The sequence below is a fragment of the Lynx canadensis genome, chromosome D4 (genome assembly GCF_007474595.2).
Source record: "Lynx canadensis isolate LIC74 chromosome D4, mLynCan4.pri.v2, whole genome shotgun sequence".
Classification (NCBI taxonomy): Eukaryota; Metazoa; Chordata; class Mammalia; order Carnivora; family Felidae; genus Lynx; species Lynx canadensis.
In genome coordinates, this window is record NC_044315.2 from 72,068,113 (window position 1) to 72,095,567 (window position 27,455).

At 42.8% G+C, this 27,455-nt stretch overlaps 1 protein-coding gene across 15 annotated transcripts in view; it reads right to left on the bottom strand.

The window, feature by feature from the left end:
- SUSD1 (sushi domain containing 1) overlaps positions 1–27,455 on the bottom strand; it is a 288,718-nt gene that overhangs the window by 55,835 nt on the left and 205,428 nt on the right. For 3 of the 15 annotated variants that reach the window (XM_030294183.1, XM_030294182.1, XM_030294188.1), the window contains exon 16: positions 24,770–24,856. The exons of the other annotated variants lie outside the window; for them this stretch is intronic. In XM_030294183.1, coding sequence (XP_030150043.1) covers positions 24,770–24,856 — 87 coding nt within the window. The remainder of the gene's footprint in view (positions 1–24,769; positions 24,857–27,455) is intronic. 15 annotated transcript variants of the gene reach the window in all.

The following is a 27,455-nucleotide window of genomic DNA, read 5'->3' on the forward strand; positions in this document are numbered from 1 at the left end:
TAATCCTTACACTTGCCCCTATGAAATTTCATCCAGCTGGGTACAGCTCATCATTCCAGATGGTGAAGACATCTTTGTATCATGCAACATACTCATTCTCTCATGTTGGTACAGAGATTACTCAAGACTCACAGGACAAAGGGCAGAGTTCTTTCTCCCACTCTTAGAAAATTCTCCCTAACTGACATAGATTCTTTTTTCTTTCCTTCCTTCTTTTTTCCCTTCCTCCCTCCCTCTCTTCCTTCCTTCCTTCCTTCCTTCCTTCCTTCCTTCCTTCCTTCCTTCCCTCCTTCCTTCCTTCCTTCCTTCCTTCCGATACTTGTTTCACTAACATACAGTAAGATGTCTCTTTATTCACCACAACTGTACTATGGGAGACTTTGTTGAGTTTCTTGTTCAAATGATTTATTCCTTCAGACAACAGTGTTGGGCACCTACTGTGTCTTGATACTGTAGTAGATACCTATAGTACAGGCAATGTTGTGCTGGAAAACATTTAACACTGACTTCCCAGAAAAAAAATCTTTGATCTGTAGCATTTGCTGATTTCCATGACATAAGTACTTCCAAAATGGCAGACTTCAAACTATCAATGTGATGTCACTGAACATGGAGTTGGGAGGAGATGTGCACAATTAGCTCTTGTGAACTAGCATGAGCCAACTCCAGCACACTACTGATGATGTACACATGAATCATAGGTGGTTTCTGCCTTAGAAAAACTCCAAGAGGTTTTTAGAATCTATGATGCACAATGCCCTTCTTCTCTCTAGACCTACTATGCAGAAACAATGTCAGTGAAGGATATAAGATTTGTCAGGTATAGGTTGTTCTCAGTGAACCATTGTGTTTCATACTTGCAGTGGACCTTTTAAGTGGTTGTGAACCTAAATGTTTCATTCAAAATTATTTCCAGAAGCAAGGTTAAACTCATTCACCTATAATTTAAGGAATCCTATCTCCTCCTTTAAAAAAAAAATTAGTACAGGGGTCCCTGGGTGGCTCAGTTGGTTAAGCTTGTGACTTCAGCTCAGGTTGTGATCTCATGGTTGGTGGGTTCGAGCCCTGCGTCAGGCTCTGTGCTGTCAGCTGGAGCCTAGACCCTGCTTCAGATTCTGTGCCTCCCTCTCTCTCTACCCCTTCCCTGCTCACACTGTCTCTCTCCCTCTCAAAAATAAATAAACATTAAAAAAATTTAGGGGTGCCTGGGTGTCTCAGTTGGTTAAGCATCTGACTTCAGCTCAGGTCGTGATCTCACAGTTCGTGAGTTTGAGCCCCGCCTCAGGCTCTGTGCTGACAGTTCAGAGCCTGGAGCCTGCTTTGGATTCTGTGTCTCCCTCTCTGTCTCTCCCCCACTCACACTCTGTCTCTCTCTCAAAAATAAATAAACATTAAAAAATTAAAAAAAAATTAGTACAGGGCACCTAGATGGCTCAGTTGGTTGAGTGTCCCACTCTTGATTTTGGCTTAGGTCATGAACTTACAGTCGTGAGATTAAGCCCCATGTGGAGCTCCATGCTGGGCATGGAGACTGCTTAAGATTCTCTCTCCCTCTCCCTCTGCCCCTCCCCCATTCGTTCTCTCTCTCTCTCTCTCTCTCTCTCTCTCAAAACAAAAATAATTAGTACATTTCTAATCTTCTAGTATGTTTACTATTCTCCATAAGTCCTTAAAACTCTCCAAGCACATTTTAGAAATCCCATTCCTCAATTCTCAGTAACTTGGGGTGAATCCCATTCCAATTTGGGAACCCAGAGTACATACTGCCTCTTCACCTACCTTGAGCTTTGGTTCCAACCAATATTTATTCTTCTCTTTTGGATCCAAAGATCTTTCTACTTGATGAGAATGATAAAAGGAAAATAAAGGAAAGGATCCTTTCTCCATGTTTTCATGACAGATAATCTTTGCTAACTGATGGGCAGAATAAGTTCCCCATCCCCAAGATGTCCACATCCTAATCCTTGGATTAGGAAGGACGTTATCTTACATGTAAACATGTTATATTTTTTGGCAAAGAGGAATTAAGGTTGCACAAGGAATTAAGCTTGCTAAACAGATCTTAAAATAAGGAGAATATCCTGGATTATCCAGATGATCCCAGTGTAATCCCAGTTTTTTAAATGTAGAAGAGAGAGGCAGAAAAGATTTAGAGATGCTGCATTGCTGGCTTTAAAGATGGAGGAAGAGACCATGAGGCAAGGAATGCAGGTGACCCCTCAAACTGGAAAAGGCAAGGAAATGGATTCTCCTTTAGAGCCTCCAGAAGGAAAAAAGCCCTCCTTACTCTTTGATTTTAACCCTGTGAGACCCATTTTGGGCTCTGACCTCCAGAATTGTAAGACAGTAACTTGGTGTTTTTAAACTACCAACTTTATGGTAAAACGTCCTACAGCAGCCATAGAAAACTCATACATCAACCCACTCCAGGCCTTCTTCCTTGCCATCTTCCATTATCAAGGCTGCAAAGTCCAGTACAGATAGTCCCCAACTTACAATGTTTTGACAAGTAGGATGGTGCAAAAGTGATACACATTCAGTAGCAACCATACTTCTAATTTTGAATTTCGATCTTTTTCCAGGCTAGTGACATACGGTAGAATCATCTCTCATGATGCTGGGTAGTAGTGGGTACAGCTCCCAGTCAGCCACGTGCTCACAACTGAGGCACACGCACCACAACTGATGCGGCAAACAACTGATACACACGCACCACAATTCTGTACCCACACAACCACTCTGTTCATCACTCTCAGTACAGTAGTCAATAAATTACACGAGATATTCAACACTTTAGTATTAAATAGGCTTGCTATTAGATGATTTTGCCCAACCATAGGCTAAAGTGTCCTGAGCACATTTAAAGCAGGCTAGGCTAATTAAAGTATTTTCAACTTAAGATAGACTTATCAGGACGTAACCTCATTGTAAGTTAAGGAAGATCTGCACTTGCTAAGTCAGTGGTTCTGTGCTTTTATAATCCATTACCAAAACCATGATGGTGACTTAGATACCAGTGTCACCAAAATATGGTGATGTGGAGATCCAGAGGACCTTGACCACTGAAGAAAGTGCTTTGGCTATCAAGACATGTTCTATCACTACGGGCGCTGGGGCGGTTTAGTCGGTAGAGCATCAGACTTTGGCTCAGGTCATGATTTCATGGTTTGTGAGTTCGAGCCCTGCGTTGAGTTCTGTGCTGACAGCTCAGAGTCTGGAGCCTGCTTCAGATTCTGTGTCTCCCTTTCTCTGCTCCTCCCCCACTCATGCTCTGTCTCTGTCTCTCAAAAATAAACATTAAACAAAATAAAAAAAAAAAAAAAAAAGACATGCTCTATCACTATAGCCAGACAGTATTTTCTCCAGAGGTAGAAGGGAAGATAATGCTTCTTCTCTATGGTGTATGTTCACCTGTAGTCACATCTGATGTGCGAGCTCTCCAGCTACACAGCACTATCTTTACATAACACATACCCACACAAACTCTTTTCTCAAGGTGTCTTCATAGCACTAGAGTGCTACATCCAGATGACTTTCCAAACTTGGCCATCCATTCTACCTAGAACCAATTTCCCCTACAACCTCAGTGTCCTGGCTCCTGAGAGCAGAAGTCTCACATCACCCCAATCCCAAGACACACAACATTTTCCTAGTCAGAATGGGTGTTATTTTTTCCAGAGGATAAAAACCTTATCTTAATACAGGAAAAGTGTATCTTTGCTTCCTAATCCCCCTGAGGAAATTACCCGACTTGCGCATGGTCTTGTGATTCTCATAAATTTAATGTCACTTTTTGGTCAGTACTGCTTCTCCACCCTTGCTTCTCTAACTGATTCCTCTCCCCACCCTACCCCCCACTTTCCCTCCACCACGAAACCATCAGGAAAGCAAAGCAAGAACTTTGCCACATATTTGATGTAGAGGCCACTTTTAGGCAGCAGGCTTGAGCAATGGAAACATGAACAAAGCAAAAGGGCCCACAGACTCTTTAAACAACATAGCCATAGGCCCCAACTGACCAATACAACCAGACACAGTCCCTAAGATTACTAAAAAAGGGAAAATTCCATATGTTCCTATACTCCCCCTCTCTATGGTATAACTGTGGCCCCCACCACTGCCTCAAGGCAGATAGTCTCTCCTTTGCTGTCCTGCCTGCCTCCTCTCTCTTTCAGTGTACTTAATAAACTTCTCTTTTGTTCTGCCTTGGGTGAATTCTTTCACTGCCCACACCACTGGCCCCCCACCCATTACAATGTCTCACACTTGGTGACGCCCCCCATCCAATCAGGTCACCCCACATTTGGGTCTTACATGAATGAGATTTTCAGGAAAGGGTGGACAGCTTATGTACTGCCATTATCTTGCCCTATACTTCCCTTCAGCTTGGTGGGCAGGCTGCAATCCTTTCCCACAACCAAGGTATTTATTTCCGTCTCCCTTTTTATCCTTACCTATGTGCCCTCCATGGAGTTTCTAGCCTAAGGTAATTGATTTCCATACCACCATAAATGTTCCCTTGAGTAACTCTGTTCTCTTTCATCTCTGTGTTCCAATCTTATGTTTCATGCCCCAGAGTCTCTGGAACAGCATTCACTGAGTTTATTACTCATGCTTTGTACTCTCGTACCCTGAGTTCATCAATCATTAATATGTCCTAGGTGCTGTGGGACATGAAAGATGCTCCATGCGACTTGAATCCTTGTAGTTTACCCGTCTAGTTGGGACATTACCAGATAACGATGCTGTGAGATAGGAGTGGCATGCACTTTAATAAAAGAATTGACAAGTTCCAATGAAAGCTCTGAAGTGGGCAACATGTCACTTCCAATTTGAAGACAGGGTTCAAGGAGGAGGGGCTTCCAAGATGGGCCTTGAAGAATGAGAACAATTTAGAAATGTGAAGATGGGGAGGGTGGCAATTTGGGCCAAGGAGGCTATCCTGTGAGCAAAAAGTTCAGACTTGTGATAATGCTGGGCGTCTGTCTCCATGGAGAAGAATGAAGCTTGGCTTGGACAAGCACAGCATGGTGGGTGAAGAGTGTGAGATAAGACTAGAAATGTAGATGGGGTCAGACCTCAGAGGGTTCTCAAGTCAGCAAACAGGATTTGGCCTTTCAGCTATAGTCAATGGGTATCTTTAAAGTTTGGTGAGCAAAGAGTAAAGCCACTTACTTACTTACTTACTTACTTACTTACTTATTTATTTACTTAATGTTTATTTTTGAGAGAGAGAGAGAAAGACAGCATAAGTGGGGAGGGGCTGGAAGAGAGAAAGAGAGAGACAGACAGAATCTGAAGCAGGCTCCAGGCTCTGAGCTGTCAGCACCAGAGCCCGACACGGGGCTCAAACTCAGGAATCATGAGATCATGACCAGGAATTGTGAGATCATGGCTTGAGCCAAAGTCAGATGCTCAACTAACTGGACCACCCAGGTGCCCTGCCACATACTTTTTAAAATGTATAATAGCCATTCACTAAAAGAATATTGGTATTCAGTAATTTTTAAAAATGTTTTATTTGTGGGGCATTAAACATTAAAAAAATGTTTTATTTGTTTTTGAGAGAGAGAGAGGGCACATGTGAGTAGGGGAAGGGCAGAGAGAAAGGGGGACAGAGGATCCAAAGCAGCCCTGCACTGACAGCAGAAAGCCCAGTGTGGAGCTCGAACCCACAAACCGTGAGAGCATGACCCGAGCTGAAATCAGGAGGTGGATGCTTAACCGACTGAGCCACCCAGGTACGCTATGGCCTTCTTATACAAGGTAAAGTGGTTAAGAGAACATCAGCCTTAGAGTCAAAAAACACACAGTCAAATCCTGCCTCCTCCTCCACTAGCTGAGATTTGACCAGCTTAACCTCTTTCAGGTTCAGCTGCCCCATTTATAAAAATGGAGACTGTAATAGAATCTACCTCAGAAGGTTGTTGTAATGCTTAAATGAAATAATAAATGACACATACTTAACATAACTGACTCACAGAATAAGTGTTCAGGACATGTTAGGGGAGAAAAAGCACAGCACACTTTCTCCACAGCCTGGAAAACACACCTCCTACCCCCAATTCTTGTGCCCAAACTATTAGGTAGTTGGTACTGAGTTTTCCACAGCTGGTCATAGGCATCACTCTGTTGGTTTTGCTCAAACACGGGTCAGGGAGAGAAGGAAGAAGAGGGCCTAACTCCCTAAGTCCCACCTCTATTCCTGCTGTTTACACAGGGTTGCAAATTTAAATACCACAGAGAACAGACAGGTGTGTAAACAAGTGAAGCAGGCCCAGGAAGATGTGTGACAAATAGAAGAGTAGGATTTGATCCTGGCCCCATAAAATTGCCTTTGCTTACACTTCCTGGGGTGCTTAGGGCTGGTAGACAAAATGGAGCAAGTCATAGTTTGAATTATAAGAATGCTTGTAATGTTACCTTTGTGAGGAACATGAGTCAATTCTCGACTGATAACACTATCGACACTAGGTGAGGACCTCGTAACCACTGACCTGAACTTTTTATCTCATGGACGTGGTGAACTGTAACCAATACTCTGTACTTGTGTGAGTTGCATTATTGACAGCTCGGAGGAGAGTTTGTGGACACACACAGATATGTAATGGTTCCTATGCATTTTAGCTTTTTTTTTCTTTCTTTTATCCTGCCTAATTTTTAAAAATTCCTTATTTCCCTTAAGAAATTGTGTTCAGTGTCATATGTTCAAATAAAAGTGTACAAAGTAAAATGTACAATTAAAATCCTTTATAGAGGGGCACCTGGGTGGCTCAGTTGGTTAAGTGTCCGACTTCGGCTCAGGTCATGATCTCACAGTCCGTGAGTTCGAGCCCCACGTCGGGCTCTGGGCTGACAGCTCAGGGCCTGGAGCCTGTTTCAGATTCTGTGTCTCCCTCTCTCTCTGCTCCTCCCCCGTTCATGCTCTGCCTCTCTCTGTCTCAAAAACACAAACAAACATTAAAAAACTAAATAAATAAAACTAAAATCCCTTATAGAACCATCTCTTCAGAAATTACCTCAGCAAGAATTTGATAGATTTTTTTCCGGTTTGATCTTATGCCATGTGCACACTGTATTTGTTTCCTGGGGCAGCCATAACAAAGCACCACAGACTAGGTGACTTAAATAACAGCAATTCATTTTCTCACAGTTCTGGAAGCTGGAAGTCTGAGCTCAAGGGGTCAGCGGTGTTAGTTTCTCCTGAGGCCTCTCTCCTTGGCTTGAGGATGGCGGTCTTCTACCTCTGTCTTCACATGGTCTTACTTGTGTGTGTCTGTGTCCTAATTTCCTTTTCTTATAAAGACACTAGTCATATTGGATTAAAGTCCACCATAAAGACCTCATTTAAACCTTAATTACCTCTTTAAAGATCTTTTCTCCAAAAACAGTCACATCCTGAAATACTGGGCATTAAGGCTTTAACATAGGAATCAGGGGATGATGTACAAATTCAGCCCGCAACACACACATGTAATAATTCTTATAATAATTCTTTTTCAGCAGAGTTATGCAACTTGCTTTTTTCACTTAAGGTAGTTTCAGCACATTTTCAAGTCAGAAGATGGTGTATCTTTCTGAGGAGGCTGAGAGATTGAGTATTTAGCTGTCTCATCTCCTATATATGGCGAGAGAGAAGGGGTTGGGAATGGCCATTTGGGTCCACAACCAATAGCATCAGTCAAAAATACACTGGCTCTTCACTGCCTCTCTTCCTTCTCCTTCTAATTGCTTTTATTACTTTGTGTTTTCATCTGAAGTTCACGTGATTTTCTTATGCTTTTTCTTCATATCCCACATTAAGTTGGTTATTGCATAAATTATGCTGTTTGCTGTTTCTATGATGGGTGTTCATTGAAAAATGATATTATGTCCTTGCTTTCTTTTCTTAGCTCTTCTGGCTTCCTTGCTTTATCTCATTCAGTTGATTTATGACTACATCTTTTATCTCGCTCTTTCTCTTCTGTGGAAAGTGCAAGGCATGTGTTACCTGAAAGTTCCTGCTGCCTCCTAGGATGTGTTCTCCAAGTCTCCTGTTTGACTCTCAGTAGTGTGAGTGGTTTCTCTTTTGCTTCCCTCCTTGTGTCTTTAGGGTCCCTTTATATTCTGCCCCTAGTACTTAAAAATGCACATTGATGCCCTATGTTCATCCTTTCATTGAGTGTGTGTGTGTGTGTGTGTGTACACGCACACATGTGCACAGGGGTCTTGAGCAGTTGGCATTTATGAATTTTGTCTCAACTTTCTTTCTCTGGAACTTGACCTTGTCAGGGCCCATCCTGTGGGCTGCCTTCATTTTGTAGAGTGTTCCCAACCTGAGGTGAAGTTCATTCCCTTGCAGGCCCCTTAAGGCCCCTGAGCACTGATTTGATGTAGCAGTCAACTCTATCTTAGTGTCTTTTTTTTTTAATGTTTATTTATCTTTGAGAGACAGAGCATGAGCAGGGAAGGGGCAGAAAGACAGAGGGAGACATAGAATCCGAAGCCGGCTCCAGGCTCTGAGCTGTCAGCATAGAACCGGATGCAGGGCTCAAACCCATGACCTGAGCCAAAGTCAGATGCTTAACTGACTGAGCCACCCAGATGCCCCTATTTTAGTCTTTAATGTCATCCTTAGGAAAGATTTTCTTACTTCAAGACATATATAAATATTTATCCGTTTATGGAAGTATATTTATTATATTGTTTCCAAATGGCTAGCCAACTTTTCCAATATAATTTTTTAAATTCCCCAAATCTTTCCTACCTATATAACTTGCCGGACAGTGTTTATACACATAGTGGATATGATATACTGAATAGTGTACAGACACAGAACTTTTCTAGGCTTTTCTTTCCATCTCACTAAAATAGCTCTTCCAGTTGTATCTATTTTCAGAACACAAATGTATATTCACAAACAGATTATGTTGCATTATAGTCTGTTCTTAGACATAATATATATAAAATTTTAGCTTTATAATACAGGAAATTGAAAGTTGCATAAACAAAAGTTCCCACTGCTCTCACCTCCCACTTATACCCCATGTACAAGGTCTAATCATAATGCTGACCTGATTAGAGCATAGCAGATATGCCCTAAACAAGAAAACTTAGGGACAGCCTCTACTGCCTGTGGGTAGGGCCACAAAAGCAGGGCAAAAGGACCCATGCCGTGACTCAAGAGTGAGAAATTTGTCTGAAGTTATCAAATCTTCATTTTACTATAGCAGACAGGGCAAAGTCTTATATAGACTTTTGTTTGATGACCAAAACAAGTGACCCCAAGATTTATCTTAGGGAGGGAGCACTCTTTGTTTAAAAAAACACTTCATGGCCCACTTAGATATATCAAGTTGGTTCTTGGGTCGCAAAGCCTAGTCATGAAGTGTAAAGAGGGAGTTCAAATGCTTTATGAGAACAAAAGGAATGATTTTAGACTCCTATGAGGAGAAGACAGAAACAAGGAAGAACAAGAGAAAAAACAGAAGCCAGTGATACAGTAAAATCCCCAGGGGTGGGAGAGCTAAATGGGCTTTTTTTTTTTTTTTTAATTTTTTTTTCAACGTTTATTTATTTTTGGGACAGAGAGAGACAGAGCATGAATGGGGGAGGGGCAGAGAGAGAGGGAGACACAGAATCGGAAACAGGCTCCAGGCTCTGAGCCATCAGCCCAGAGCCTGACGCGGGGCTCGAACTCACGGACCGCGAGATCGTGACCTGGCTGAAGTCGGACGCTTAACCGACTGCGCCACCCAGGCGCCCCTAAATGGGCTTTTAAGAGGACACCCAATATTTAAAGTTGAGTTGTTACTATAGCTTTGATGTAAACTCCCCCATCTCTCCAGGTTCTTAGCATCATCTGCTCCTCAAATGAAAAGCCTGTGTTTAAGGGGGGAAGGGAGTAGAGGACAGCAGCTGTGTTCATATCTAGTTCCATGAGTTGTCATGGATGGTCCATAATCTAAACTTATTCAGCAGAAACATGAACCAGAGCAGAGGTAACCATGAGCAAGTAGGTTCCTCAAACTGTTGCGAAACCTTGGGGAAGATCATTGATTTCTACAAGTTATAAAATGGGGACTTTCGATTATATTAAATCTTGCAAGCAGGGTGATCCCAGCTCTGTAGTTACCCAAAACTTCACTGGCTATATCTGTGTTTGCCTCTCAAAAGAACTGGCATCACTCCTACCTTTGGGGAAATGCATTGCCATATTGCTCAATTTACCTCCCAGAAACAAGTGGGGAGAGGGAAGGATAAACAGAATTTCAAAACCTCTGTTAGTTTTTCTAATGGTCCATTTCTGAGCAGAGCAGATTAGATAGAATTACATTTTTCTCTTTGTAAAATGTGGTTAATCATAATAGCTTCTTCACATGGTTGTGGTGAAGATTACATGATTAGTGGTATATGTACAGCACTTTAGAAGTGCCTGGCACACAGTAAATCCTGTGACATTTACTATTATGAATATTTTTAAAGTTTATTTATTTATTTTGAGAGAGAGAAAGAGAGTGATGAGGAGACGGGCAGAGAGAGACAGAGAATCCCAAGTAGGCTCTGCCTGACACGAGGCTCGAACCCACGAACCATGACATCATGACCTGAGCCGAAAACAAGAGTCAGACGCTTAACTGACTGAGCCACCCAGGCACCCCTAGTATTATGACTATTAATACTACTGTCATTATCATGCCTAGTAGAATAAGGGGAATTGAGCTGCAGGGACTCTAAGAGGAAAGGAGGCAGAATCTTCAGGAGTAAGAAGAGGAGTGCCCTGCCCTCGCCTCTCCCTTTACCTCAAGTCTTCAACAAGTCCACCATACACGAAAAACAAATGCCTGTGGGGAGTTTCGGGAGGCAGGGGCAGTTGTGGGGCAAAGCATCACAGAAAGGAGCCAAGTTATGGGGTAGAGAAGAGAGACTGGCTTCAGCAGGTGGGATGTAAATGAAGCCAAGAGGAAGCTAGAACTTGAACTCAAAACTGAAAATGATTGGGGGTCAATAAACTCACCAGGAATCTGCAAACATAATTGGAAAGGATTAAAGAAATCATGCCAACAGAAAAAAAAAAAAAAAGCCCAAATCACATTCAAGTGATGCTCTCAGCTGACCTAAGCTCACATTAAAAATAAACTGCACAAGGGGCACCTGGGTGGCTCAGTCGGTTAAGCGTCCGACTTTGGCTCAGGTCATGATCTCACAATTTGCTGAGTTCGAGCTCCTTGGGCTCTGTGCTGACAGCTTGGAGTCTGGAGCCTGCTTCAGATTCTGTGTCTCCCTCTCTCTCTGCCCCTCCCCTGCGCACGCTCTGTCTCTCTGTCTTTCAAAAATAAATAAATGTGAAAAAAATAAAATAATAAAATAAAATAAACTGCACAAGAAAGTTAAGAAATAACTTGTTGAGAGACCCTGGGTGGCTTAGTTGGTTAAGTGTCCGACTTCAGCTCAGGTCATGATCTCGTGGTTTGTGAATTAAATCTCTCTTTCTCTCCCTTAAAAATAAACGTTTTTTTTTTTTTAATAAAAAAGAAGTAACTTGTTGAAAATATATCAGATAAACACTTCTGGGAAAATGGTCACTTCAATGCAAATTTAAAAATTCCCTTCCAGACTATGCTCATTAAAATAAATAGAAATATCCCCCAAGAGAGTGGGGCCCCAATCTCATACATATTAGGAAAATTGGCTGGCTGTGATTCAATTCATACCAAATTGAAAAGTGGTGCTGGGAATTCAAAGTGTTAACATTCAAACTGGTGAGCCTTGCTGGGATGGGTAGGGGACAAACTTCTGAGAGCCCCACCATTACTACCCAACAGAGAGTTGGAGTGGGTTGTGTACATTTGGGACACGTTCCTCTGTAAAGTATTAAGAAGCTTACAGAGAACACTAGGTAAGTAGCTCCTCTTGTTGACTTAACATTGCTTCCACTTCAGGACCGGTTAGGTCTGTAGGGAAGATGCAGCACAGGAGACCGGGTGGGGTGTCGGGGAGACTCTCCAACCAACAAAACCTAGCCCTAGCCCTAGCCCTAGCCCTAGCCCTAGCCCTAGCTAGCATCTCCCTAGCCAGACGTGCACCAAAATAGCTGCCTTTCCCCAGAGTACACAGAAGTATGGAGATTCACTCCACTGTTACCCCAGCCAGAAGGACAAGATCAGTGAAGTTATACTCACAGCTATGGGATTTTTAACAACTTCTGAAAGGAAATGCCATTTCCCAGAAGATTACCAACCAACAAACAATAAATAAACTAATGGAATGTAAGAGAGAGTCCAGAAGTAGAGGAGTCAATTAATATAGTCAATTAATTTTTGATAAAGGTGCCAAGGTAAAGCAAATAAGGAAAGAATAGTCTTTTTCAATAAATTGTGCTATTGAAATACCTTACCTCACACTATATATACATCAACACTTAATGACTCACGATACACAAAAATTAACACAAAATGGACCAAAATAGATCATTTACTTAAATCCAAAAGCCAAAACTATAAATCTTCTAAAAGAAAACATAGGAGAAATTTTTTTCAATCTTTGCCTAGACAAAGATTTTTTTTTTAAGATTTTATTTTTAAATAATCTCTATGCCCAATGTAGAGCTCGAACTCAGAACGCCAAGATCAAGAGTCACATTCTCCATCAACTGAGCCAGCCAGGTGCCCCCTAGACAAAGAGCATGGACCATAAAAAACAGAGAGAGAGAGAGAGAGATAAATTGGACTTCACCAAAATTTAAAACTCTACTCTTCAAAAGATGCTGTTAAGAAAGCAATGGTCTGGGAGACAAAATTCACAGTATGTCTATTTGCCAAAGTACATATACCCAAAATATATAAAGAATGTTTATAGCTCAGTAGTGATGAGACAAGCAACTCAATTTTTAAAATATGCAAAAAGCTTTAACAAACACCTTGCAAAAGGACATATGTGATTGGCAATTAAGTGCATGGAAAGATGTTCAACGTGATTAGTTGTTAGGGAAATACAAGCTAAAATTGTAATAACATTCCAGCACATACCTACTAGAATGGCTGAAATCAACAGAATGGACAATAATAGCAGCAGTTTGGAGAGAATACAGAAGTCCGGGAATATAAAAAGCTACGCCAGTTTGGAAAACTGTTTGGTGGTTCCATATAAAGTTAAATATATGCTTACAGTATGATGTAGCAATTTCATGACTGGTTATTTACCTGAAGAAAAGTATGTCCACACAATTACTTGTGCACAAATGTTCATAACAGCTTTATTCATACTGGCCCCAAATTGGAAACAACCCAAATATCCACCCAAAGTGAATGGACAGGGGTACCTGGGTGACTCAGTCATTCAAGCATCCAACTCCTGATTTTTGCTCAGGTCATGATCTCACAGTTCATGAGATCAAGCCCTGCATGGGGCTTGACATGGAGCCTGCTTAATATCTATTCTCTACCTCCCCAACTCGCACGCACATGCTCATTCTTTCTCTCTCAAAAAAAAAAAAAAAAAAAAAAGTGAGGGATGCCTGGTGGCTCAGTTGTTGAGTGTCTGACTTTGGCTCAGGTCATGATCTTTTGGCTTGTGAATTCGAGCCCTGCATGGGCTATGTGCTGACAGCTCAGAGCCTGGAGCCTGCTCCCTCTCGCTCTGCCCCTCCACTGTTCATACTGTCTCTCTGTCTCTGTCTCTGTCTCTCTCTCAAAAATAAACATTAAAAAAAATTTTCAAAAGTGAATGGATAAATAAATTGTGACAGAGCCATATAATGGTATACTCCTCAGTATGAAAAGGGAACAAACTATTGACACAGGAAACAAAAGGAACGGATCTCAAAAACATATGGTCCACTAAAAGCGCCAGACACAAAAGACCTCATACATATGCATATGGCACTCTGGAAAAGACAAATCTAATATAGAGAGAAAGAAAGCAGATCAGTGGTGCCTGGGGCTCTCCATGGTGAGCGGGGATTGACCGGGAAAGCAGAAATGAACTATTTGGGTTGAGAGAAATGTTCTTTTACTTTCCGTGGTGGTGGTGACATGTATGTACAATTTACCAATCTCATTAAACTATAACTGCAAATGTGTGCATTTTAATTGTATGCAAATATACTTCAATAGAGTTGATTTAACAAAACAAAATTTCTGTTGAAAAAAGCTACATGAGGGGCGCCTGGGTGGCGCAGTTGGTTAAGCGTCCGACTTCAGCCAGGTCACGATCTCGCGGTCCGTGAGTTCGAGCCCCGCGTCGGGCTCTGGGCTGATGGCTCGGAGCCTGGAGCCTGTTTCCGATTCTGTGTCTCCCTCTCTCTCTGCCCCTACCCCGTTCATGCTCTGTCTCTCTCTGTCCCAAAAATAAATAAACGTTGAAAAAAAAAATTAAAAAAAAAAAAAAAGAAAAAAGCTACATGCTATAAAAATATCTTTATGATGATAAACAGGAACCTGGACTAGCCAGTGTGGTAGGGAGGGAGGTCAGATACATGTATAATATCCTTATCTTTCAAAAGAAGTTATTCATGGATAATTAGAGATTCAGATTCTGATCAAGATAACAAGCTGAGCAAGGGCTGCTAGTTCTCTCCCCTGAAGGTGCAAACAGAAATGTGAGAGAGATGTCAATAAATTCCAGAACCTAACATAAGACTGCAAGAAAGTCTTGAAGAGACACAAAGTGCTTGGGTCTTGGTGAGGGGGGGAAATAGACTTTGGAAGCCTAATAGTAATAAAAGTAATACACAGTGTTTATTATTTGCCACTCTTCTAAGTCTTGGATATATATATTATCTGATTTAATCCCCTGAACAGTTCTGTGAGGTGGGGATTGTTATCCCCATTTTACAGATAAGCAGACTGGGGCAGGGTGAAGCTAAGTAGTGTGCCTAATATCACATAGCCAGTAAGGGCCGAGCCAGGATTTAAACCCAGGCAGCCTGGCTCCAGAGTTAGGGCTCTTGTGTCTGCACCCTGGGGCTTCCCATTACAGTGTTAGGAGCCATAGGGTGAGGGAATGGCTGAAGGAACACACTCTCCCCCTGCCATTTCCTCTCCCCCATATTGCCCTCCTTGGGTGGAGGATGGCAATACCCACAGAAGGTTGATCAGAGAGGGTGCTTCTGTTCTCCACAGCATCTTCTGATAATGACAAGATGAGGCCATGACTGGCCCCTGATCATTACCTTGCTTCTCCCGCCATCTGTGACTAGGAAATTACAAACTAGGATACCACCCTGCAAAAGATCTGTGCCTGGATAAAGTGGTTTAGAGATTGCCTAAAGAGTGGGATTGCCTGGGGTCCTTGGGGGTGCACTAATGTGGAGTGGTTAAGCCCACCAGGGGCTCCCCCATCCCACTCATCTGGAGAAGATGACAGTGCTCACATTTTCATCTCTCCCCAAAGACAGTGGCCATCAGGCACAAGGGAATATGAGCTCACAAGAAGAAAACAATGAGACATCTGAGGAACACAAACACTATAAAAGAGCCAACACCAGAGGAAGCAGAGTTAAAGGACCACCAAAATAAATATCAAGTTAAGATTACAGATATGCTCAGAAACACAGGAGGGTATTAGAAAAGAATAATAGATGTTATGAGGAAGAAGCAATGTCATGTGAGAAATAAGGTAAGTAAGTAACTTTAATTTCACTGCCACCTAAATAAATAATGGCAAATATTAAAAAACAAAATGTGTGACAATGCCTAATTAAAACTAGAGAATACCAACGTACTGGGAGAAAAGGGTTGGGTCACAGGGATATGAAATTGTGCTAAGATACTTGGGGAGAAGACATGGAGAATTTTAAAAGGCATAATGTAGGGGCAACCTGGCTGGCTCAGTTGGAAGAGCATACGACTCTAAATTTCAGGGTCGTGAGTTCAAGCCCCGTGTTGGGCATGGAGCCTACTTAAAAATCAAATAAAAGGCGGGGAGCCTGGGTGGCTCAGTCGGTTAAGCATCTGACTCTTGGTTTCAGCTCAGGTCATGATCTCACAGTTCATGGGTTCGAAAGCCTGCTTGGGATTCTCTTTCTGGCCCTCTCCTGCTCTCTCGCTCTCTCTCTCTCTCTCTCTCTCTCTCAAAATAAATAAACTTAAAAAGATAAATAAGATAAAATAAAAGGCATATGATAAGGTAACAAGGAGAAACACATCAGATAATAAGAGCTAAAAGAAGCTGGAGTGGCAGCTTAATTTTAGGTAAAATAGATTTCAAACTCTTCATTCCCCTCCCCTCCAAAAAAAAAAAAAAGCCTATGGGAAAAATAATGATGTCATATAGTTGTACAAGTATAGTAGACCCCAAAAAACATAATGATTATGAGCATGTATATATCTGACTACTTAGCCTTAAAATATATAAAGCCATAACTGACAAAACTAGGGAAGAAACAGATAAAACCACCATTTTTGGAAGAAGTTTGACACTTACTCAGAAACTGTTAGATCACACCGATTAATTACCAGCATAGAAGATTTAATAAATACATGATTGAACATTTTAAAAGCAGGACAGCAACATATTTTTTTCTCAGCACATCTGAAGGAAGAGCCTTACTATAGCGGTGATTCTCAAAAACAGGAAGTCTCGCTGAGAAAGAGACAGGATACTGACTTATAAAATTAATAATGATAGAGGAAATTTATAGAGCCAGAAAAATTAAAGCTAGTCTAAAAGTTTAAAAATCTGCATGAAACAGATGAAATTCTAGGACAGTTGGCTAAATAAGAATGAGACTCTGATATCAACACAGAATACCTCTCCTCTCCTCTCCTCTCCTCTCCCCTCCTCTCCCCTCCCCTCCCCTCCCCTCCTCTCTCTCTTTCTTCTTTCTTTCTTTCTTTCTTTCTTTCTTTCTTTCTTTCTTTCTTTCTTTCTTTCTTTCTTTCTTTCTTTCTAAGTACTAGACCCTGGCTAACCCAGATTCATCTCCTTTAATTCTTAGAACTAATATTTAGTAAGTACCTACCGGTGCCAAGCACTCTCTCATTCCATCTTTACAACAACTGCATGAGCTAGGTACCATTATTATCCCCATTTTATACAAAAGGAAATTGAGGCATGGGAAAACTAAGAATCTTGCTCAAGGTTACCCAACTTCTAAATGTGCTGTAAACACTTAATATTTAAATATTAGATTATGAGATGTAATAGCATCATCATTTTATTTATTTCCTTTTATTTTTATTTTTTTTCACGGGCAATGCTTTCTTCTGTCTTAAAAATAGTAGGGCTAAAATCTAGTAAAATGTGGACACATACCCTGTACTTATTTTATGTTGTGATTTACAAGGTATAAATTCTATATTTTGTAAAATGTTTTGAAAGAAGTCGACAAAGTAATTCCCCTTTCTTGTTCCCAAATGCAGAGGTCTGAGAGAAGTCTCATGGTCAATGAGCTTCTGGGTGTTATCAAATCCAATTTCCTCTGAACTACTAACTGCCCAGATACATTTACAGGGCATGCAGGAGTCCCACTTAAACAGTGGTTTTTGCCACATATCTATCTATCTATCTATCTATCTACTATCTATCTATCTTAATTTTTTTAATGTTTATTTTATTTTTGAAAGAGAGAGAGGGACAGATCATGAGCACGGGAGGGCCAGAGAGACAGGGAGACAAAGAGTCTGAAGCAGGCTCCAGCCTGAGCTGTCAGCACAGAGCCCACAAACCATGAGATCATGACCTGAGCTGAAGTCAGACACTTAACTGAGCCACCCAGGCACCCCCGTATCTATTTTTTTCATTGAAGAATCTGATTTAGGGAGGGTTAATACTCCCAAGATCACAGAGCTAGGAAGTGATGGAGTTGGTACTTGAATCCAGTTAATCTCACTCTAAGAACCAAAGCATGTGATTACTAACATGCCCCTCACCAATGAGATCAGAAATAGGTCTCTATATACTAACTGCCCAAGATACACTGTTTAGGTTGGTGGGGGGGGGGGGATTTAACTCCAAAAATAGTATGTAAAAATTTCCTTTAAAAATATACATTAATAGGGGCGCCTGGGTGGCTCAGTCGGTTAAGCGTCCGACTTCGGCTCAGGTCACGGATCTCACGGTCCGTGAGTTCGAGCCCCGTGTGGGGCTCTGTGCTGACCGCTCAGAGCCTGGAGCCTGTTTTGGATTCTGTGTCTCCCTCTCTCTCTGACCCTCCCCCATTCATGCTCTGTCTCTCTCTGTCTCAAAAATAAATAAAAATGTTAAAAAAAAAATTTTTAAATATACATTAATGGAAACCAATTTGACAATAAATTTCATATTAAAAATATTAAAAAATAAAAGTATACATTATACATACACATCATATGTGATATTATATTTATATAAATTTATATTATATATAAACTTATTTAATTTTAATATAATTATAAGTACATAATAAAATTATATATTATATAGATATAGAAACAAACAGAGATACAGAGAAAGACACAGATTGAATAGTCTGGTAAGAGTTTTGTAATCATATTGCATGGTTGGATCCCAGCTCTCCCATTTATGAACTGGGTAACCTCTGGCAAGATATTTAATCTCTCCATGACTCAGTTTCCTTTGTCATAAAATGGGGAATTAATGGTACCTAATTCAGGGCTGTAAAGATGAAACCAGTAGCTACGTGGAAGAGCAGTTGACCAACAGCAACTGCTCACTAAGTATTAGTTACTTTATTTGTTAAAAAATGGCTATTTCTGGAGAACATTTCACCTCTGTTACTTTCGTAATCAAGGAAAGTTGCTAAATTAGGAATAACTCTACTGTAATTGTAACCATGTGATACTGATGCAGAAAGAGGTAGATCAATGAACTAGATTGGAGACTTCAGAGAAGTCCCAATTATACTGGGATAATATTAATAGATAATAAGGATGTAGAATCAGTGGGGAAAGTATAGGCTATTTCATCTAGTGAGCTCGTTTAATTTAGTGCCACGCATGGTGCTTTTTCTCAATTAGGTTATCCACCCGGGCTGGGAATCAGATGGCTAAAGTCCACTTCGGACAGTGTTGTCAGCCCTGGCTGCATAGCAGACTCGGGTGGAGAGCCTTTAAAACTCCTGCTGTCCAGGGGTGCCTGGGTGGCTCAGTCGGTTAGGCGTCTAACTTCAGCTTAGGTCAGGATCTCTCAGTTCGTGAGTTTGAGCCCTGCATCGGGCTCTGTGCTGACAGCTCAGAGCCTGGAGCCTGCTTCGGATTCTGTGTCTGCCACTCTCCTGCTCATGCTCTGTCTCTTTCTCTCAAAAATGAATAAACTTAAAAAACAAAACAAAACCTCCTGCTGTCCAGGGCCCTGCCCTGTCCATTTAAGTCAGCATCTCTGGAATGGGGCCCAGACATCAGCATTTTTCAAAGACTTCCCCCAGATGATTCTAGCGTGCAGTCAGGATAAATAACTCCTGCTTTACAGGGCATTATTTTACCAAAATGATATATTAAAGGTTAATTTCCTAGGAACAAATTTCACATCAGTTGTTTATTAAGAGATTTCGCTCGCTATTCCTGCATTCCTCCCCTTAGGGGATCCTAGTTGGCAGGTACACTTTGCATTTAGATTTTTCCCTGGGGAATGTTAATTGCTTCAGCTATCATAACAGAATGGAATTTTTACTTTTCCCTGGTGTCACAGAAGAATCTGTACAGTGCACCTGAACTCTGACCTTCTACGTCTATTTGGATGGTACCCCCAAACCCAGCAAAGGAAGTGGTCCCATTTAATTGCGGGACTGAGTCAGTTAAGAGCAGCACCAAGAAATCACCAGACCATCCCACAGAGCCTGAGATAGTGAGGAAACCAAAAGTCTTTCTAAAGTCAAAAAGTTCTGCCTTTATTTCCAGATCTTCTTCCTGGTTTCCAAGCAGCCAGCCACCTGCTCTCAGCTTTCACCAAGAACTAAACAATTTAAGGAAGGAAGAAGATTATTCTAGGCCAGAAAGGTTCTGGGAAACTTTAAGTAACCTTGCCTGTGGAGAGGACATTTCTTTGCCTCTTTCCCTCGTCAGGCCTGACCATCTTCTGGGTCGGGGAGAAGAAAACCCTTTATCTTTTCCTAGTCGGGATCTTTTTCTAGGCCTAACTGCCTGAGCTCCTGCTGAAAGACCTGTTAACAACTGCTTTGCGGGGAGAGAAGCAGCTTAAGAGTAGACCACTAAAGATAAGATTGAGCAGGAGCAGCTGCCAGATTCACTCATTTGCGTATCCACGTATCCACAGTGCCGGTGGTGCAGGTCTGTATTAAACCCACAGAAATGTGTCACTGAGACAAATCACAAACCATCTCCGGTCTTTCTGGAAACCCATGAAAAGTGCCCTTGGGAGGGGAGGGCGAGTCGCAAATGGGAATGGTTTGATGGATGGTTGCTTTATTTTTTTTAATTTTTTTAATGTTTATTCATTTTTTTGAGAGACAGAGAGTGCGAGCAGGGGCGGGGCAGACACACACGCACACACGCGCGCGCGCGGGCAGAATCAGAAGCGGGCTCCAGGCTCTGAGCTGTCAGCACAGAGCCCAACTCGGAGCTCGAACTCACTAACCGTGACATCACTGCCTGAGCCGAAGTTGGCAGCTTAACCGACTGAGCCACCCAGTTGCCCCTGATTGATGGCTTTAAGGAATTCTTTGACTGCTCTATGTGGACACACTGTTTGCTTTCAGTGCCCATCACAGACTTCTGGTCTCCACATGCAATTGGAGGAACTGCTAGAAAACCAATACTGTGAAGACTAAGCACTACACGTAAAAGGAGAGTTGGCACAGGAAACACACAAAGAAAAATTAAGAAGGCTCCTCAAGGTCCCAGCCAGGTGGAGGCTCCCCCCTGCAGCCAGGTCACCCCAGGGGCTGTGTCCTCACCTTCCGTGTTAGCCAGCATGCTTCCTCAGACTGCCCACAGCCCAACGCTTTCCAGCAAATCCCTTTGCTTTTATGTCACACACCTGCCTTTAGAGATTTTCTGGGCCTCAAGAGAGATATTTATTAAGAAGTAGAAAGGGCATGAGTCAGGAAATGAGAAGAAGCCCAGAGCTTTTAGATCATGTGACTGAGGACGCTACTTTTCCCTTCTCTGAACTTCATTGCCATATTTTAAAAGACTGGGGGACTATATTTCTTTCCCCTCCCATCTGTGAACATTTACCGTACCCAATACCTTCTTCATCATGGCAACCAGATTGCAATTGCTTCTTCTGTCTCCCCAACCAGACTGAGAGCTGAGTATGAGAGGGGCCATATCTGTCTGATTTATTCTTGTGTCCCCAGCACAGGGACATGCACATAGGCAATCAAAAAATGTATCTGTTGGGGCGCCTGGGTGGCGCAGTCGGTTAAGCGTCCGACTTCAGCCAGGTCACGATCTCGTGGTCCGTGAGTTCGAGCCCCGCGTCGGGCTCTGGGCTGATGGCTCAGAGCCTGGAGCCTGTTTCCGATTCTGTGTCTCCCTCTCTCTCTGCCCCTCCCTCGTTCATGCTCTGTCTCTCTCTGTCCCAAAAATAAATAAACGTTGAAAAAAAAAATTTTTTTTTTAAATAAAAAAATAAAAAAAAAATGTATCTGTTGAATGAGAGAAAGGAAGGAAGGAAACAGGATAAGACGTCTCACTAGGCCACTGGACACCTATTTGCATAAAGGCTGCTAGGAGCCCTAAAAATTGCTACAAACCAGGAAGGAAGTAAACTGCTTCTCTCCAATCCCTATGAAAGGGAAAATAAATGGGGTCAGAGGCAAAAACAAGATGTGGCCTAAATCTCTCACAGAAGCCTCTGTAAATGTGAAAAAGCAAAGCTACCTGTGGGGGCCATGAGTTCACGAACACCCCAGGCTGGTCCTCCTGAGGAGGGGCGGGCGTTGGCAGAACAGAGAGTGGAAGGGTTTTCTTCCAAGGGATCAGAGAGGCCTGAGGCCTTGCAAGAGCTAGCAGATGAGACTTTGTTAGGGCTTTGCCATTTATACACATTTTCTTAATCTCGAAGGAACTGTCCAGAATAGGGAGGGCACGCAGGGGCCGGAGAAGAGTAGGAATATCAGTATGGTGCCAGGCCTTGGAGGAACTGACTGGAAGGGCCCCTGGAGTGATTTGGGGGAGACTCTGGTGCATCCCCTTAACACACATGGCCCCAGAGGAGGAGGGAGAGGGGACACTGGTAGACTTGGGATCTCAAGGAGTCTCAGCATAATCTGGCAAACACCTCTGAGTATAAATTGGGTTTTAATTTTCCAAAAAAAAAAAGAAAATTGAGAAATATTTATCATTAGATTGTTTTTGCAGTAATCCTGACCTTGTGCTCAAATCATGGAATCACAGAATCAGCGGCTCAGAGGCCAGTCCCAACTTTTACAGAAAGTATCCCCAACAGGAAAGTCAACAGCAGCTACCATTTTATTCCACTTCTTTTCTGCCCACAGGGCCAGGACTACGGGGAGGTAAGTGAGGCACTCGCTTTGGTGCAAAATTTAAGGGGTGTCCCAAAACATAGTCGTCACAATAAATGTGTAACTGCATTGATGCAAAAAAGTCCATGATGAACAAAAGAGCAAACTTTTAGAGAAAGACAAATACCATATGATTTCACTCATAGGTGGAATTTAAGAAACTAAACAAATAAAGAGAAAAGAGATGAAGAAAAAACCAGACAAATACAGAGAACTGTTACTAGAGGGAAGATACACTTATCATGATGAGCACTGGGTAATGTAGAGAATGGCTGAATCACTATATCATACACCTGAAACTAATATAACACTGTGTTAGTTATACTTCAATAAAACAACCAAAACAAAACCAAAATATTTTAAATAACGAAGGGTTTTGGGGTGCATGGATGGCTAAGTCAGTTACGTGTCCAACTTCGGCTCAGGTCATGATCTTGGGTCCATGAGTTCGAGCCCTGCGTTGGGCTCTGTGCTGACAGCTCAGAGCCTGAAGCCTGCTTCAGATTCTGTTTCCCTCGCTCTCTGCCCCTCCCCAACTCACACTCTGTCTCTGTCTCTCCCAAAAATGAATAAATATCAGAAAAATTAAAATAAATAACCGTGGGCTCTGATCCTATACTTGCTCGACCCTGAGAGTGAACATTGTGTTCACCTTACCCTAGCCGTGGCTCCAACCAAACTCATTCTCATTTTAGGGCTTTGTACTTGCTGTTCTCTGTCTGGCATGTTCCTCCCAAATCCTTGCATAGTTGGCTTCTTCTCATTATTTAGGATTTTGCTCTAGTGTCATCTTCTCAGAAAGGCCCTCTCTTCTCTGACTTTGCTACAAAATCACCCACCCTATCCCCATCACGCTATTCCATTACTGTTTTACTTTTTCCAAAACACTCATCACTATGAAATTATGATATTTGTTTCCACATTTGCTGATGTCTCTTCAATGCTGAATACATAGTACATGCCCCGAAAATATTAGTTGAATGAATAAAGTACATGAATGGAGCACTTGTCTATGAGGCATTATGCTAAGTGCTTTACATGCTTGATTTCAACCACTGTTGTACAGAGGAGTAACCCGGAACTCTGAGGGGTTAAGAGAAAATTCACTTCATGTGACATAAGGTCACACAGCTAGTGAGTGAATGGAGGCTAAAATCATCCAGGTCCTATTTCATCGCCTCTACTGCTACCACCCATGCTTTGGGTTCCTTATTGCCCTCTTCCAAGGAAAGATTTAACTCTTTTATTCCCAAAGTCACCCTTGGCTTCTCCACTGAGCCATTGTTGTGAAAACAGTAAGATATCAACCCTTTCTTGATTAAAAGCATAGCCAACAGTGGGTTTGCACGTCTAGGAAAGGCTCTGGTAGGACATGTTTATGGAGAGGGCTATCCTTACCAGCCTGGCTGAGGCTGGGGCTGCCTTCTTTGTACAAGTCCTACTTGTGATCATGTAGAGTGTACCCAAATCCATCTTCCTTTGAGGCTATGAACTGTCCAACTGTCCAACCAGGTTCGATGAGAAAGTAGCAGCTTGGGGAAACAGATCCTATCTGTGAGCTAATTTCCTCTTTGGCCTTGTATTGAAAGGTGCTGTGCTCTGGCTTCCTCAAGGCCTGTGTGTGTGTGTGTGTGTGTGTGTGTGTGTGTGTGTGTGTGTGTGTAAACAAGGTTAGATACCATAAAATTCACTAGTAACCTTACTAAGTTGTGTAACTAGAACCACAACCCAGTGTTAAACATTCCTCTCACCCACTAAAGTCTCTCATCCCCATTTACAGTTAATCCTCATTCCCTTTTTTAAAAAATGTTTATTTATTTATTTTGGGGGGGAGGCAGAGAGAGAGAGAGAGAGAGGGAGAAAGAGAATCCCAAGTAGGCTCCAAGCTAGCAGAGCCCAATGCAGGGCTCGATCTCATGAACCGCGAGATCGTGACCTGAGCCCAAATCAATAGTCGGATGCCCAACGGACTGAGGCACCCCCAGTTAATCCCCATTTCTACCCCCAACCCAAGGCAACCGCTAATCTACTTTCTGTCTCTCTGGATTGGCCCTTCTGGCCATTTTACATGGATGGAATCATTCCATATGTGACCTTTTGTGGCTGGCTTCTTTCAGTTAGCATAATTTTTTTTGAGGTTCATCCATGTTGTAGCATGTATATATTTTGTTCCTTTTACTTACTGAATAGTATTCCAGACGTGTGCTTTGAATGGGACTGAATGAGCAGCTCAGGCCAATGGCTCCTTCTTCTAGGCCTCTTTCCCGGAGAAGACGTCAACAGGCCTACCCACAGGGCCTCCCCGCCTCTGAGTAACATTTGTCCAATTCTGTCTTCATGGGAGGGCAAACCTGACCACCTCACCTCGCATTTGGCAACAGTTTGCTTTTCGCATCTTCAACACAATGTCCTCTGGTGGTCCTGGTTCTCCTTTATTAGAATGAAAGCTCTCTGCAGGGAGAAATCAGGTCCTCAGCTGCTTCTACATTGTCTCAGCCTTCCAAGAACAGTGCTGGGCAAAAAGCAAGTGCCTGATAGATATGTGTGAGGAATGCTTGTGTGCAGGGCAAGGTTTCAGCAGGGATTGTGGGTAATCCCCAGGTTCTTTCCATCCCTTCGGCCCTGGATGCTGTGCTCGGTGTGTGCTTTAGCACCTCAACACTGAGTGAGTCCTGTGAGACACACAGCAATGGCTTGCCTGCGTTAGCTCTCCTGAGGCCATTGGCCCAAATGTCCCTCCAGTCAATTCTACAGAATATACTCGAAAGAGCAAAAGTTCTGGCTCGCAGTTTGACCTCAGGAAAGGTTTCTCCTCTGGAAAACAGGAAAAGTATCTGCCCCACAGACTGGGAGGATTAAATGAGATAAGGTATCAATAATATAGTCAGGCTCAGAACACAATGGTGGCCTTCCCCTTAATGCTTTCATCTTCTCCCTCCCCACCACTTCTGTGCTTTTTTTTTAATGTTTATTTATTTATTTTGAGACAGAGAGAGAGAGAGAGAGCGAGAGAGAGCAGGGGAGGGACAGAGAGAGAATCCCAAGCAGACTCTGCACTGTCAGCGCAGAGCCCAGTGCGGGGCTCGATCCCACGAACTGTGAGATCATGACCCAAGCCAAAATCAAGAGTTGGACACCTAACCAACTGAGCCACCCAGGGGCCCCTCTGTGTCTTTTCTTACCCCTCCCCTCCCACCTCTCCCAAAGTCAGTAGTTCATGCAAATTCAAAGCCACTTTAGAGTTTGGTAAACACGGTATCCTAAAGGTATTACTATCTCTGTGGAAGGATGTAACATGGTTGGGGAAGAAGTTCCAAGGACTCTGATTCAGTTTTGATATCGCTGAGATGTTGAAAGGCAGAGTGGCAAAGGGACAGCTTTCAGATGTGTTTCATTTGATTTCTATAATAGAAGTTCCAGAGAGGTATTGTCAACATTGAACAATTCAGAGTTTTCATATTATAATCTGGATTTCTGTCTTCTATTAAAAACAAAAAACAAAAAACAAAAAAACACCCCAGAAGATCTGGCCATTGGGTTTCATGTTTTGGAGGGCAAGAACCTTCCAAATGGCCTCAGTCCCATGGGTTTTCTCTTGCTCTGAAGACTAGGGTCTTCTTCACCTACACTCATTACATTTCTTGCCTGGCCCCTGAGACTTGAATCCATGCCCCTTTAAAAACTGATGCCCAGGGGCACCTGGGTGGCTCAGTTGGTTAAGCATCCAACTCTTGATTTCGGCTCAGGTCATCACCCCAGGGTCGTAGGATCAGGCCCCACATAGGACTCTCTCTGAGCGTGAAGTCTGTTTGAGATTCTCTCTCCCTCTCCCTCTGCCCCTCATCCCCGCTCATGCTCACTCTCTCTCTCCAAAAAAATAAAAGGTGATGCCCAAAGAGAATCATTCCTGGGACTTACAAAGGCTTCGTAATGCTAACTATCCCCCTGGGGGTAAGGGGACTGTTATTCTGCCTTTAGTTTATGTTATTTTTTAATGTTTATTTATTTCTGAGAGAGAGAGAGAGAATGCAAGCCGGGGGGGGGGTGGGCAGAGAGAGAGGGAGACACAGGATCTGAGGCAGACTCCAGGCTCTAAGCTGTCAGCACAGAGCCCAACGCAGGTCTTGAACCCATGAACTGTGAGATCATGACCTGAGCCGAAGTCATATGCTTAACCAACTAAGCCACCCAGGCACCCCTGCCTTTATTTTATCTTAATATCCACTGCAAAATATAGATAATAGTAAGAGCTTGAAGTGGGGAGTGCTGGGTGGTGGAGAGTTGATGCTCAGCTTGGTCTTAATTTTTGGCTAGGGTCTAGGAAGGGAAGGTTTGGTGAATTCCTTTCTATGCTTGAGAGCAGATGTCCTGCCCAGTCCCTTACCTCTTCACATGAGACTGTATATGTAAACTGCTTAGCCTGGTGGCTGGTGCAGACACAGTAAGCACTCCATACACACTTGATGGCAAGTATTACGATTGCTTTTGTCGTTACCATGATTAAACCCCTGCTTTCCTGCTGCTCAGCCAGCTCCCAGCACAATGGGCTCCTAATACCCTTGCCTTTTAACAGCCACCTCCACTGCTTTCTGTCTCCTGACCTCTTCCAAATGCCTGGACTCACTTTGCAGCCCCGCACCCACCCCTTAGACCTACCCATGGCACTACCCCTGTGGCCCTGACTTCTGGCTTTCCTCCACGAGGACTAGCAGATTCATCCCTGGTTGCCCTGCTTCTACCTGCTCCGGGTCAACAGCTCAGGGTGTCTGGTCCTGCCTCTGGCCTAAAATGCAGGCTTTTTGAGGCAGTGCCTCCCGGTGAGCTCCTTAATGAAATCTAGACATCAGAGGACACAAACGCATAGGCTCCTGTGACTCTCAGGGGAACGAGGACCTCCAGGACAGCAGGGACATGTCTGTGCCTGACATGTCCACTACTGTATCCCCAATGCTAGACCAGTCCCTGGTACATAACAGGTGCTCAGTCAATGCTTGCAGAATGGATAAATGAATTAATGGACAAATGAATGAAGGAGTGAATATGGATGAGA